Here is a 13,115-nt window from a genome sequence, read left to right as displayed (position 1 = left end):
CCACACTGAAACAAAGGCTGCAATGTAAGAGCTCCTGGTACATTACCAAAGGAAATTACGCCAGCTATTAAGGCGCATTGTCATTTTCAAAGCAGTGCGTATCATTGAGGCATGTGTTTTGAGTCTCACTATCCACTCCTGCCTCGAAGCATGTAGCCTAGCTTTTTTTGGCCCCTTTTATTGCGATGTCCTGGATGCAGACATAAGAGGAGGACAGGAGAAGTTAAGAGAACACATGTGGTAAGCATTAATCTTTTTTGTTTTGCTTTTCCTTTATCAAATAGACACACTGAGATGCATTTTGAAGATGTGACAGTTGCTGTTGCTTCTACTAAAGTCAAATAAAAACACTATGAGACTTCCTTTGTTTCTAAGACATGTTGGAAATACTTGTATGATGTGTACTGCCTGTGAACTTCTGCTCCAGGGGTTATGTTATTGAACACACATTCTTCTTCTCGAATCTTTCATCTCTTCATTCAGAAAGCGTTTTATAGCCATCCAAGCTTCATTTTTCAGCTATGTATGGGTTTGCCTTTCAGTGATTAAAACCCCCCACAATGGTTGTTGAATGAAAACAAGCACATTTGCAAAGCCATTTAAAAGCACTCTGCTCAGGATCAAGCGAGGTAGTCCTAACAAATACTGAAAAGTTGGACTGATTTTATTGCAGTTATGCCGAGGCAATTAAAATTCCAGATAAACTATGTATTACATTGGCAAGGTTGACAAATCATCATTGTTTTGGAGTATAATGAGAATACCTCTGGGTAACATACAGATTATGAGAAACAGGGGAAACAGACCAGGTACAGCACTGCAGCTACTGCTTAAAAATCTCCCTTAGTATTACAAAAGGTAAACAAAGCAAGCTAGTAAAAAAAAACCAATATACAGTATATGATTGAAGATAAACATGTGGCATACTGTTTCCTATATTGTAAAAAAAACTAAAAAAAACAGCAACAATTATCGCCAATAAATTAGAGCCACAGGAGCACTAATGTCAAAAAGGGATTTATCATCAGTTAAGCAAAGGCAGTGCATTAAATCTGCGGCCTGAGCTACACAAACATTAACTATAGTGGCCATACAGAAAGCAACAGCAATGACAGCTATGGATCCCTCATTCTGCATTCATTATGCTGTTATTTAGATCTTATAAATGTAAATGCACTGAGCCAAGTATTGTCAATCATAGGCATACTGATACTATCTAAAGATGCAGCTACATTATAATTCTCCATTAATTTTTGGATTTATAAAATAGAGATTAAAAATCAGCTTTGTCGCCTTCTCACTCTTTTGGTAATTTTGGCTGTGACTGCTAATTCAGACAAACTGATTTCTGAAATAGGTTGAAGTAAACTTCCTACAGTTTTCAGTCTCTTTATCTTCCTCCTTTGCTCAGAAATTGTAAGGTGAAACCAGAATGTGGACCTGGGCCACATGCTTGGCCTGAAAGGTGCGGTCGCTGTACTCGGACATGTCCACGTCAACACTGATCTCCTGTGGCCCGCGCAGCTGCTGGACCAGTATCAGCTCACCAGTCTGTCTGTCTGAGCGCTGCATAACAAAGATACTGCGTGAGTTTCCGCCCACTATGCCGAAACGCAGGCTGTCCGGGCCGGCGCGGCCGGGGACGGCAGCGGTCGCCATGCGGAAAAGCGTGGCGGGAGTCTTCAGGTTGGAGGGCAGAGACAGGTAGTGAAAGGACACAGTCTTGGGGGCCAGGTGGCAGGAACGGCTGTCCATGGGGCAGGGGTTTCTCTCACACTGACTGCAGGAAGGAAATACAGTAAATATTAAGAATTACTGGGCAAAGTGCTTTGGAGAAGTGAAACACACACATACATATACTCATTTCAATGTTTTTCTCTAGACATTGGCTGCATGTTTACTCCATTTCAGTCCAGTCCTTGTACCTGACCAAGCATAAAAAGGCTCCTAACTCCCAACTAAGTGTTGTGTCTACACATAACAGGCAACTTAGCAAAGAGACCATTTTAAATCTTTAGCTGCCCTGTCACCCTAGCAGCCTGTCACAAACCATTTCTTTAGCTGCATCTCCAAATTATGCCAAAGATAACGCAGTCTGGCAGGCATAACATAACATAGTATTTTTGCACCAACTAGGTGATTCCCAAAGAGCTGAAGTTTTGGCATATCTCAGCATGGTTCTTAAAGAGTTCTTAAAAAATCTGAGGAAAATGGACAAGAAGGGACAGAGCTTAAAAACCTAGATTTACAGTATATGAAAGCTGGTTCCTTAAGAAATCTGAGAGATCTGAGAAATGTATCTGGACTTTCAGTTTATTGAGATTATTGTATTTTCCAACATTTTGTTATATTATCTAAAAATTTCCAGAAGCTGTCTTATCAGTTGTTGGAGCTATGAGTGTCTATTTCCGCTATTCATTGCGCTGTGGGACCTAGCAACAATAACGTGGATTTAATATGCACGCTAACATCTGCACTTACACTGAATTCAATCTTTCATGAACCTAAAATGTGGTGAACATGAGCACGTAGAAAGGAACTGGGTCACAGCTACGCTCTCACTCGAATCTTTTCTTTTCTCTCTTGTTACAAGTATTTTCCTCAAACATTTCTCCTTCAGGTTTGCTGGCACCAGAGCACTATTTCACCACACTGATGGTTCAGTAGAAGCAAACAGAGCTTTGTTTCATGCACTTAAATGAAGCAGCTTGCTGATGGCTGGCAAATAAAACATATTGACATCCTACGTGGCTCCAAAGAAATAGGGAAAAAAATGGTGCGGTTCTGCTGAGTGTGCATTTTCTATGTCACGAGGGAATTCATCACTCGCAAAAAGTAGTATGTGGGAAAACAAGTGCATTATTACAGCAGTAAATCCTTTCACCAGATTATTGAAACCAGAGACAAGAATAAAAGATGGATGTCTCCAGGTCTGAAAAGTGAAATCCAGTGTGTGGAAGTGCATTAAACGTGCTTCTTTTTAATGGCCACCAGGGCGATGACTCATTTGGTTGCAAAAGTAAGCATGGTTTCAAATTAAAAGAATATAATACTCTTTTCATTTATTAACTCAGTAACCCTTTTTCCTGATGGTCTCAATTACTATTTTCACATCTTATTTAACCCAGTCTTCTGGTTATTTGGGAAACTTTGGTCTCATTTAGAGTAAAATAAGTAAAATGTAATGGACACAACCCTTCCATATGAGTGTACAGTATCCTTCAGTACTCAGCCAGATCCACCCTTAGAATTTAAAGCCCTTAAGATCGGCTTTACTAAATGGGGCAAAATAGCATCTGACGCAATCCCCAAATAGCGCTCATAGGTGTGGTTAGTTTTAGGGCTGATCTACAAAAGTTGCCCTGTTCTCTAAACATAGTCAGTACATTTCAATATTGAAAAATAGGTGCGAGAAATAAGAAGCACTTTTTTGTGTTAAATATCGGCCCAGGAGTAGATTATGCCTCACAAAAGTTAGAAAATCAGTTTGTGCCCCTGATTTAAATATTCTCCTTCCTATTTTTTGCACACTGAGTTCCTACCTCTTTACATGGAACCTTGTCACTGCGCTCTCTTTGTAATCTTTGTCGTTTTTTTATGCCAAAACCTAAGCATTAGTAAATCTGTCTCTAAAAGCCCATATTCCACAGACTGACATCACAGTGGCTATGTGCTTCTTCTCTGTACAGTCTATGGATAAAACTGAGTGAATGCATCCAGATGTTTCGCTCACTGGGACTACAGCAAGTACAGAAAGTCAAAGTTGGACCAGGAGGTTGGCTGGTAAACTGTGAACAGGCTTCGTATCCGTCTCACGGGCAGCCTTTAATTCATGTTCCCAAACTGTTTTTTAACTTGGCTGTTAGTGATGTGTCTGTGTTGCCAGACCTCAGCAGTTACCATAGAAATGTAATGTTATTTCTACCAATGGCAAACAGGTCCTGGACTGTATTAAAAGATGGCTGTTCTCGCTAAGACGTGACAGATGTTTGTTTTTTTTTAACTAGTCACTGAAAAAACAAAGAAGACTAGTGGTTCACATTAGGATGCATCTACTTACAAGGCAGATGTCTTGACGTAGCTGATGTCGCCGTGAGAGTGGGGACACTCTGGATTGACGCACTGAAAGCCTCCTCCCATGTTGATACAAGTTGTCCCTCGGCTACAGTTGTGCTGTTGGCTTAAACATTCATCCACATCTGGAGGCCAAAACAGCAAAGGCATGTAAGAATGAGAAGCAGGGAGAGAAGCTTGCCAGGCCGACACCCTGCTTCCTGGTTACCACGGTGTGAGCAGGGGGTGCTCTGCTATTGGGGTTTTTTGTTTTTTTAAAGTTTGACTACCAGAAATGTCCTAAATATCCCTTCTACTGGGAAGGGGTGAGGTCATTCATTCCTTTGGAAAGCACGGTTACCTTCAGGGGTAACAATAAAAGTAGCAACGCAGACAAACAATTCTACAGAAAAACTAAAATCTCTGCTGCTCCGTATCCTTCTAAATCACAGGTATTCCTATCTGAGCTACTTATCCAGTGAGATCTGCAGCCAGGGCCCTGTGAATAAGCCTTTGTCCTGCGTTCCCCCTTGTCACTCACCCTCACAGCTCCGCCCATCTAGAAGCAACTTGTAACCGCTGGGGCAAGCGCAGTGGTACGAGCCTGGGACATTTACACACTCGTGGACGCACAGTTTCCCTCCTTGGTCCAGCCGGTACACTTCACACTCATTTACATCTGTCAATAAACAGAAAATAAATGCATGTACACACTGACTTTAAAACATGCATCATATAACAAGGTCAAAGAAATGTGCCTGCAAAAGTAACTCAGATGGGAGGACCTATTTGGAACATAGGTAACAGTATATTTGATATGGCTCGATGAGGGTAACTAAGACCTAAAGAGATGCTAATCAGCTCGTGACCTCTCAAGAGGATTATTTTGTTTGTCACAGACTGGCTCTACAGATTACTCTCATTTGCAACTGTATTAATCACCAGAGGAGTGAAGGATTCAGGTACTTTGTGGTATTTTCATCAGTAAATTCCATATAACATCTCTTTATGCCCCACGGAGATATCGTAGAGCAGGTCAGCAGCTCAAGGGAACGGCTCTGCGGCTGACCTTACCTCCCTATGAGGTGGAGAAAAGGAGAATTTCCCAACAGGGATCAATTAAGGTAGCACATAATTACAGCTCACCCTGACAGATACTATTGTCAGAGGTGCCACTCATGTGAAAGCCCGCATCGCAGCTGCAGTGCTGGGCTTGGTTCACTTGGGCACAGCGAGGTCTCCGGCTGAACGCTGGATCGTTCATGACACTCCACTCAGGGGGCGCTGTGATAGAAAAAAATAAATTATGAAATCGTAATGCCACCTAGGGTAAAGTCCCGAGTGACATGCTAATACAAACAAACCAAGGGACTCAGACATTCCTTCCATGGTACTGACCTGTCTGTGTTTGGTGCTGGCAGTGGGAGCCACTCCAGTTTTGGGGGCAAGTGCATTTGTACTGGTTGACCCCTTCCACACAGGTACCTCCATTCTGGCAGGGATTACTTGCACATTCGCTTACATCTGTGGATATAGGAGAGTATTAAATTAACTACAGTCAACGTGTTGAGAAATGTGCAACGTCTTCACTAGCCTCTGATCATTTTCATGGAGAAAATCCTTTACAAATATTTCCGTGGCTTCATTGAAACATGCCCAAACTGGTACTGCTGCGAATGCCTCTGATTGTGAGTAAGACTATATCAGTGTCAGAAATGGCCATTAATATGAAAATCAAGGGGTGTGATTGGAGCCTGTCCCAGTTGAACATGAGATCAGGTACTGTACACCCTGGACAGGAAATCATTCTCTTACAAGGCTTACATGGAGAAACATCAATTAAGATTGGCTAATTTTGAACCTAACATGCTTGTCTCTGCACAGAAGTTGGAGTACCCAGAGAGAAACCACAGGGAGCACATCCAAACTCTGGTGGATGAAACCCAGAGTAGGAGATGGTGCTAACCCCTGCACCACTGTGCATGCTGAGCTACAAGCTGAGGATGCTTCAAAAACGTCCCAGCAGTTTAAATGTAGTCTTGAACCTGTATGATGTCAAAACAAGTGGATGCGTTACTCTGACTCTGTGTGATGTCAATAAAGTAATAAATACTAAAGGATATTGCGCATATGTTTGACAGAGTTAGCAGGATGGCATTGATTGTGGCGTTGTGACAGCACCACAATTTGCTCTGTCTCTTTAAATTAGGACACAAGTGGAAGATTGGCATGCCGTGCCTTATGAAGTCTAGTTGGCTCCGAAAGTTTTACAGATGTACACATTTTGAAGCAGACTGTGCTCTTTGAACCTCAGCACTGAGGCCACAGTATACAGGATAACAACCAGTTCCTCTAATTTTTATTTGGCTTGCCCAGGAGCAACCACAGGACCGTAACATGAAAAGGCCCACTGCACCATGCTAGATATTTTTAAACTCTTCTTAACTTTAAAGACTTTCAAACTCTATCAAGATCAATTTTTTGGTATGAGTATTTTAGGCATCAAATACGCTGGACTGAAAAGCACGAACTGGGATAATACTGTGCAGAGTTGGGCACTCTTGTGTTGTTTTAACCATGAATGTCAATAAACGTACGCACATGTTCAAATGTGCCACTTGGAATTTCTGGAGGAGAGCCACCGGTGCAGGCTGAAAGGGCTATCAAGAGCATGCTTGGCATACTTCTGTGCAATCAGACCATAGTGTGAGTATAATGACTGGACTTAACCCGGTGCAGTGGGGCTACTGTTGAAGAACCGAGGAAACATGAGCGAGGGCTGGGGGTGTCAACTTACAGTAGCCACACCAGTGCTGTCTGGCAATGATGGGTAGAAGCCTGCGGGGAAATGGACCCACAGTGGAATGTAGTACAGGTGTTTTTCTGTGTTCAGAGACATTTAATGCCATTTTAACGAGCGCTTCATTCAGCGTGCCGAGGAGCTCCACACACTCTGAAGAATGGCTCTTTTCTTTGCCTGTTATCTATGTGTACGAGGAACTCCATTGTGCTTTTTTCTTTCTGAGCTGATGTCTTTTTCAGCCAGTCATTCATACAATGCTAAGACAGGGTCACCCTAAATAGATTTTTGTGGACATTTTTGCTCAACAGTGAATAACAAAGCAAATAAAACACAAACGGGAACTGATGTTTTTATATGGAAGAAAGATAAAACCATCCTTTAGCTGAACCGCGATGGCATTCTGCACCTGAAACTGGTCTAACTGGGAATTTGTGGGTAATAAATATCTTCTAATCTTAAAAGTCTATAGGGAAAGTGAAGCTCACCTTTACAGGTTACGTCAGCGCCGGTCCAGGTGCCATTTTCCCGGCAAACTCGCGTCGCAGAACCCACAAGGTGGTAGCCTGGGGAACAAGTGAAATGGACCTCGTGGCCAACAAAATACTTTGACCCGAACTTGGTTCCATGAGCAGGAGCTTCCAGGGAGGGGCAGGTGGTGGGTGCTGTGGGAGAAAGAAAAAGGGAACAAGAGGAAGGCTGGTCACATGTGGAATAAGCCTTCCAACATCCTCTGGCATTCTCTGCCTGAGGATATACACGTGTCTCTGGGCAGTGCAGAAACTTCATGGGAAAAGATTGTTCAATGCCTCATTTACAGTCATCGGGCAAAGGAACAGCCATTTTTATGAGTCAGAAGTGTACCAGCACTCAGATGTTATGCTATGTATCGTGCTCTGGAAGGTATGATGTATAATACCCTAATAGTATATAATTACATTACATAATCATAGGAATGGATTACATTTTTAACTTTCATGAGTTATGTTCTTCTTAAAACTTGAGGAATTGTGGGAAAACTGTCTCCTTTTCTTTTTGTTCCTAAACTGAAAACATTTCAGTTTCTAAGTCACACTTGGTCAGACTGAGTTGTGTACAGATAATGATTGTATTATTACAACAGCTAGACCCCCCCCCATTGTGCTGTTTTCTGATCAGTTTCTGTGTGATATAGCACATAGGCATCACTCAGTGATGATGTTAACTCGATCCAGAATTTGACATTTTTTGGTTTTATCTCAGTCTAAGCATTTAAAGTTGGTGTTGTGATATTTCTTCCTTCCTTTTTTATTTTGCTGAACCTTTACTGCTGTAAATGCAAAACAGCTTCTTTCTGTCCTGCCAAGTATTCTTCACAGAGCTATGAACTGCGCTGGTCCATCACTAGCAAATTGGTGTCAGTGTCTGTTGCCAAATAACACAATTCCACAAATCCACTTCCCCTGTCAAGTACCCAGTGCTGTAACTGAGATGGCCTTGAAGTGCTAGAAGAAAAGTATAATTCCATAATACAAGAAAGTATGTCTGGCTCTCCACTGTCACTCACTCAAGAGGAAAAATCAAGTTAAAGAAAACAAACTTTCTAAAATGTTTGAAATTTGATACTCTGGAATTTTCTCCTGACTTTAACATAAAAGTGCGCTGCTGAATTATAAACAAAACAAAAAACATAACAACAGCAGTCATATCATGCATGCATATGAAACTTTATACAGCATGACATGCAAATGAAAGGACTTTAGTGGCATTATGGGATAAATGCTGCCCTACTTATAGTAACCAACCACATACCGTACTCTGTGTTTAAGTGGCTGGTGGGGCATTTGGACATCTTTCCTGTGGTTTAAACAGTCATTTATCAGGTATGTTAACTTTGAAGCATAATAGATGTGTAATAGTTGGTAAAAAAAAAAAGAAAAAAAAAAAAGAAAAAAAAAAAGAAAGAAATGCAAGTTTTATTAAATCTGTTTTGAGTCTGATTTTAATCAATTTCTAAGTACATAATTTTAATATCTGGCTCCTGATTTTAGTCAGTGTTGAGACTGGTAATTTGTTTACTGAACACAAATGTATATGTCTCAGATTTGGTTCAGTCTACTTCATTTACAAGCAATTCTTCAACAAGAGATATGAACACTTGCAATCCATGTAAAGATGGCACTGCCTGCAGCATGTCCAGAGGAGGCCGTCAGGTGAAAAAGGAAGGTTTCACAGGACTGTGAAGCCCTATGGAAAACTATGTACACCATTACTGCTACCATGGGAATTAAGAGGGTATTTGATCAGCCTATCAGATGTACTGATTAACCATGTGTGACCACCTATATAAAAGCAGAAGTTTTGGCAGCTTGCTGGTTTGGACCATTCAGCTATGTGTTAATACAATTCCACAATCTTACCAAGATTGAACATGCCAACAAACCCTTAGGTCAGACTGTGTAATGCTGAGAGAAACTGCAGAAAACCCAAGTGCTACAACTCATAAATTGGTTAGGATGTTTAGGAACAACCCACCAAGGCCCTGCCATGAACTGAAAACAACTGGAAGACCAGCATCAGTGTCCTCAGCGAAGCCAGTTTACACTGCTGCGGAATGAGACGTGCCAACCAACAAAGAAACCCCTGCTCCACAATTGACACATTCAAACTCAAGTGAAATTTGTAGCTGCCCACATGGACAAAACAAATGCCTTCTGGAGAAACGCTTTATGGTCCAACGAGAGAAAGATAGAACTATTTGGCCACAATGACAATAAGTGTGTTTGAAGGAGTAAAGTTGAGGCTTTCAAAACTGAGAACACTGTAACAACTGTCAAGCATGGTGGTGGTAGTATCATGCTTTGGGCCTGTTTTGGTGCTAGTGGCACTGGTACATGTTAACGGAGAAGGAGGAATACCTCCAAATTCTTCAACTTTACCTCAAATTAACAGCTACCCAGTAGAAACTTGGACAGAATTTGGTATTCCCAAACCCATGATCCTAAACACATCAAAACTGGGTTTGAAATGGATAGCAGGCTAACAGTAAGCCTCTGCAATGTCCTTTTCAAGTTCTGACCTCAACCTTATTGAAAATTTGTGGACTGTGTTTAAAAATCAGGTCCATGCCAGGATACCAACCAATTTAAATTAGCTGTACCACTTCTGCCAAGAAGAGTGGTCAAATATCCAGCCAGAATAACTCCAGAAGCTTACTGCTGGTCAAAAGCATTTGGTTGTGGTGCAATTCACTAAGGGACAGTTAAAAAAAATATTAATAGGTATGTATTTATACATATTTTTTATTTATATTTAATTTTTGTCTATGATAGAACAAAAAAAAACCACATTTGTAATAATGAATATTCGTTGGTTAAATTCCACTTAACTACTCCAATAAGAGGTCCCTGCATTGCCATGTCCAGCTGAATCGCTTGACTTTAGCTGAGCCATTGTTAACGTTATGATTTATAGTGCTTTTTTCTTCTATGTCTAAATGTTATGATGATGATTCTGCTAATTCTGATAGCACTGTTCCTGTTTATCACTCACCAGACGACTGGTCTGCTTGAGGTAACTTGGAGACAGAGTTCTGAAGCGCTGCCAGTTTTGACTTCATGATCCTCAGCCCCTCGTTAAACCGCATCTCCTGGCCTTTCAGAAACTTCTCCATCTGACGAAGCACCCCAACCACCTGGTGCTTATCCATGCATGTCTGTTAATAACGAATGAAGACTGTGAGCAGAATAAAGACTCCTGGAAAAATCCAATGACTTGCCAGCAAAAACTGAGTGCAGGATGAAAGGTTACTTCAGTTTAATGGTTATAAAACGTAATACCTGAGTGATGAATAAACATTATTGTGCAGCTGTGGAGAATGAAGTAATTTAGATTAAACCCATGTTATTGGTGGACAAACAGTTATTATAGTCACAAAGCATTTTCACGGATACTAAAATATGTTATGCAACACTATGAAAACATTTATTTGAGATATTTTTACTATACCTGATGATAAGCGCCAAACTGTTTTTTATTTCACCCAAAACTATTGCTTTCTACTAGAATATATTCACTTATACCTCACAGCACTCTCCCTCACCCCTTTTCACTCTTATAACACAACTCTAGAGAAAGACACAGCTGGGCTAAAGCTGTGTGGCAGATGTCAGTGGGACCTAAGTCCAAAATGCTGTTCCTCTGTATATTTTGCATGGCGGTAGGAAGGCACATGCTCATTGGATAATCCCGAATGGGCAGACTCAAAATAGCATGGGTGCCACAGGCTGTTACTTTGGAGGGAACACTTGTCAAGCCATTACAAAGTTCCCCACAGAAAGTGCCGCTAATCCTTTTAGGAGGGTTTATTAATCACATGCTTACATTGGAACACCTCTGGGCAGCATACCTTAAATTCCTGCACTGGAATTCACAGGGCTTCGTGCAATAACAACAAAGTTCAATACATTGAAATGCATGGTGTACAGAGCTCGGACCTGTGCAGCATTAAGACTGGCCCCTGCTCTGTTATGTGCCTCAGGCAGAAAACAGGGGAAATGCCACCAGCTGACAAGACATGAGAAGATTCAATTGATTTTTTTTCCCAATTAAAAAACACGACGTAGATTTAATATTACACTAAAATACACGGTGGTCGAAAACCTTCCAACCGCACAAACTAATAAGGAAAAAAAGAAAACAACAACAACATTTTTGTGTCATTGTATGGATAGTTAAATTTGATTCTAATCATTTTGTTTCTGAAAGATGTATGAAGATTTTTACAGCATTCAATGAGATTTTGCGATGGGATTATTGAACCAGTTTTCTCAGGCATAAAACTCTCAGCAAACTTCTGGACGCGCGTAAAGTAAATTGTTCCTACCTGAACGGTGCCATGACCACTGTGGATGGCTGTCAAACACAGCAAAAGCAAACACCTGCATCGGAAAGACAGTGCCATCGCAGAAACTGCAGCCAAGTTAACAGGCTACCGTTTCCTATTGCTGTTCTCAGATATTTAACAGGCTTCCTTTTAGGCTATTGGATGCCCCCAGAATAGTGGAGAAGTTCCGTCTACTCGTTTGAAGAGTGTGGAAGATGTTCATCAGGTGCCTGAGACAGAGATGCGCCCGCGTCTCTATATCTGGGGTCTTGGAAAGTTTCGCCTCTGAGCTCTGCACGCCACCTAGGCTTCCTGCAGCAGGAATCCCTCCCACCGAGACACAGCCAAACACTTTTCTTTCTTTACCTCTCTCATCCCATCATACAACATTATCTGTGCATTTGGCAAATTGCACGATCATAGTTAGACTTTTATATTTAGTTATAGCCTCGTAAAGATTATTTTTCCTACAACCTAACAATGAATAGCCTTTTCAGAATAATAATTCCATTAACAGCATATTTCTAATGGGTTTGTCAAATATCTGCATTATTAGGTTAATATGTTTACTTAACGTGCGACTTTTCCAGTCTTCTGTGAGTTTGCTGGCGATAATAACCGGACGCTCAGTATGTTTACTGGCTCGCATCTCTACGAGCAAACTCTTTAGTCTTTACGGGTCGATTTGTAGAGTTAAAGCGACATCTGCTGGTCGATGACGGGACTGCACACGCGCGTGAAGTCCCACTACGCGAGCCCGTTCGCGTAAAAAAAAAAATTAAACGACACAAGAAATGCGTTTGTGCTTATAAATCGACAGATATTTATGTTCAGGTGTTTTAATTTTGTTAAGCAGCGTAAGGTATGATGGTTATAAGTGCATAACACACGCGACAACAGTGAAAACAAAGGGAAAAGCGAAGTGCGATATGCATTTCATTGTTGCAGATGTTGAAAGTGACCGACACTGCGTTCAACCAATAAGAACGGCAGCTCTGCTTACCCGTGCTGGCTTTGACCAATTGCCGGGCAGAGTTTGCTGTGTCCATGTTAGATAGATCCCGACAGAAGTATAAAAACACAGAGAATACATAATCGAGGAATGTGCTGCAGAACTCAGAAGCCATTTTGAGATGATGTCCCTGTTGAGAAAGCCTATGAAGATGCTGAAATCAACGAACATGGTTACATTTCTGTCTGTTTCTCCCTCCGTCTCCTCTATTTCACCATGGCAGCTGTCAACCGACGGGACATTAGCAAAGCGGGGTATCAAGCTGCGCTCACAGAGTTAAAACGTCATTGATATGAAAGAGGAGAGTGTCTGTTTACTGTCTCTGTCGAGACATGTAACACCGTGAGTCTTTTCCAGTCTGAAATCTTCCAGCATCTCTCACAAAC

The 13,115-nt window shown here is 41.4% G+C and overlaps 1 protein-coding gene across 2 annotated transcripts; it reads right to left on the bottom strand.

Annotated features, from left to right (window-relative positions):
• Positions 1-646: 646 nt before the first annotated feature.
• fbln7 (fibulin 7) lies at positions 647-12,908 on the bottom strand. Of its 2 annotated transcripts, none has more exons than XM_085478021.1 (8): positions 12,721-12,908; positions 10,385-10,547; positions 7,342-7,518; positions 5,452-5,577; positions 5,200-5,337; positions 4,595-4,732; positions 4,061-4,199; positions 647-1,780 (listed from the first exon to the last, which is right to left on the bottom strand). In XM_085478021.1, exons 1-8 carry the CDS (start codon positions 12,898-12,900, stop codon positions 1,408-1,410), a joined length of 1,434 nt encoding a protein of 477 aa, XP_085334147.1. In that variant the 5' UTR covers positions 12,901-12,908; the 3' UTR covers positions 647-1,407. The 2 variants fall into 2 exon arrangements, with proteins under 2 accessions (XP_085334147.1, XP_085334148.1); XM_085478022.1 differs by lacking the exon at positions 12,721-12,908 and adding an exon at positions 11,718-11,987.
• Positions 12,909-13,115: the final 207 nt, after the last annotated feature.

Source organism: Copadichromis virginalis, linkage group LG13 (assembly GCF_057382275.1).
Source record: "Copadichromis virginalis isolate Kocher_CV1m ecotype Utaka linkage group LG13, C_Virginalis_male_GT1.1, whole genome shotgun sequence".
NCBI classification, from domain to species: Eukaryota; Metazoa; Chordata; class Actinopteri; order Cichliformes; family Cichlidae; genus Copadichromis; species Copadichromis virginalis.
The sequence above is the reverse complement of the archived record's forward strand: the minus strand, read 5'-3'. Positions and strand labels throughout refer to the sequence as shown.

Excerpts from the sequence above, each read along its gene's own strand:
- fbln7 (XM_085478021.1), bottom strand. The coding sequence starts at position 12,900 with ATGTTCGTTGATTTCAGCATCTTCATAGGCTTTCTCAACAGGGACATC. Across the intron at positions 7,519-10,384 it reads TCAAGCAGACCAGTCGTCTG|CACCCACCACCTGCCCCTCC; the intron begins GTGAGTGATAAA and ends TTTCTCCCACAG. Across the intron at positions 4,733-5,199 it reads TGACAATAGTATCTGTCAGG|ATGTAAATGAGTGTGAAGTG; the intron begins GTGAGCTGTAAT and ends GTTTATTGACAG.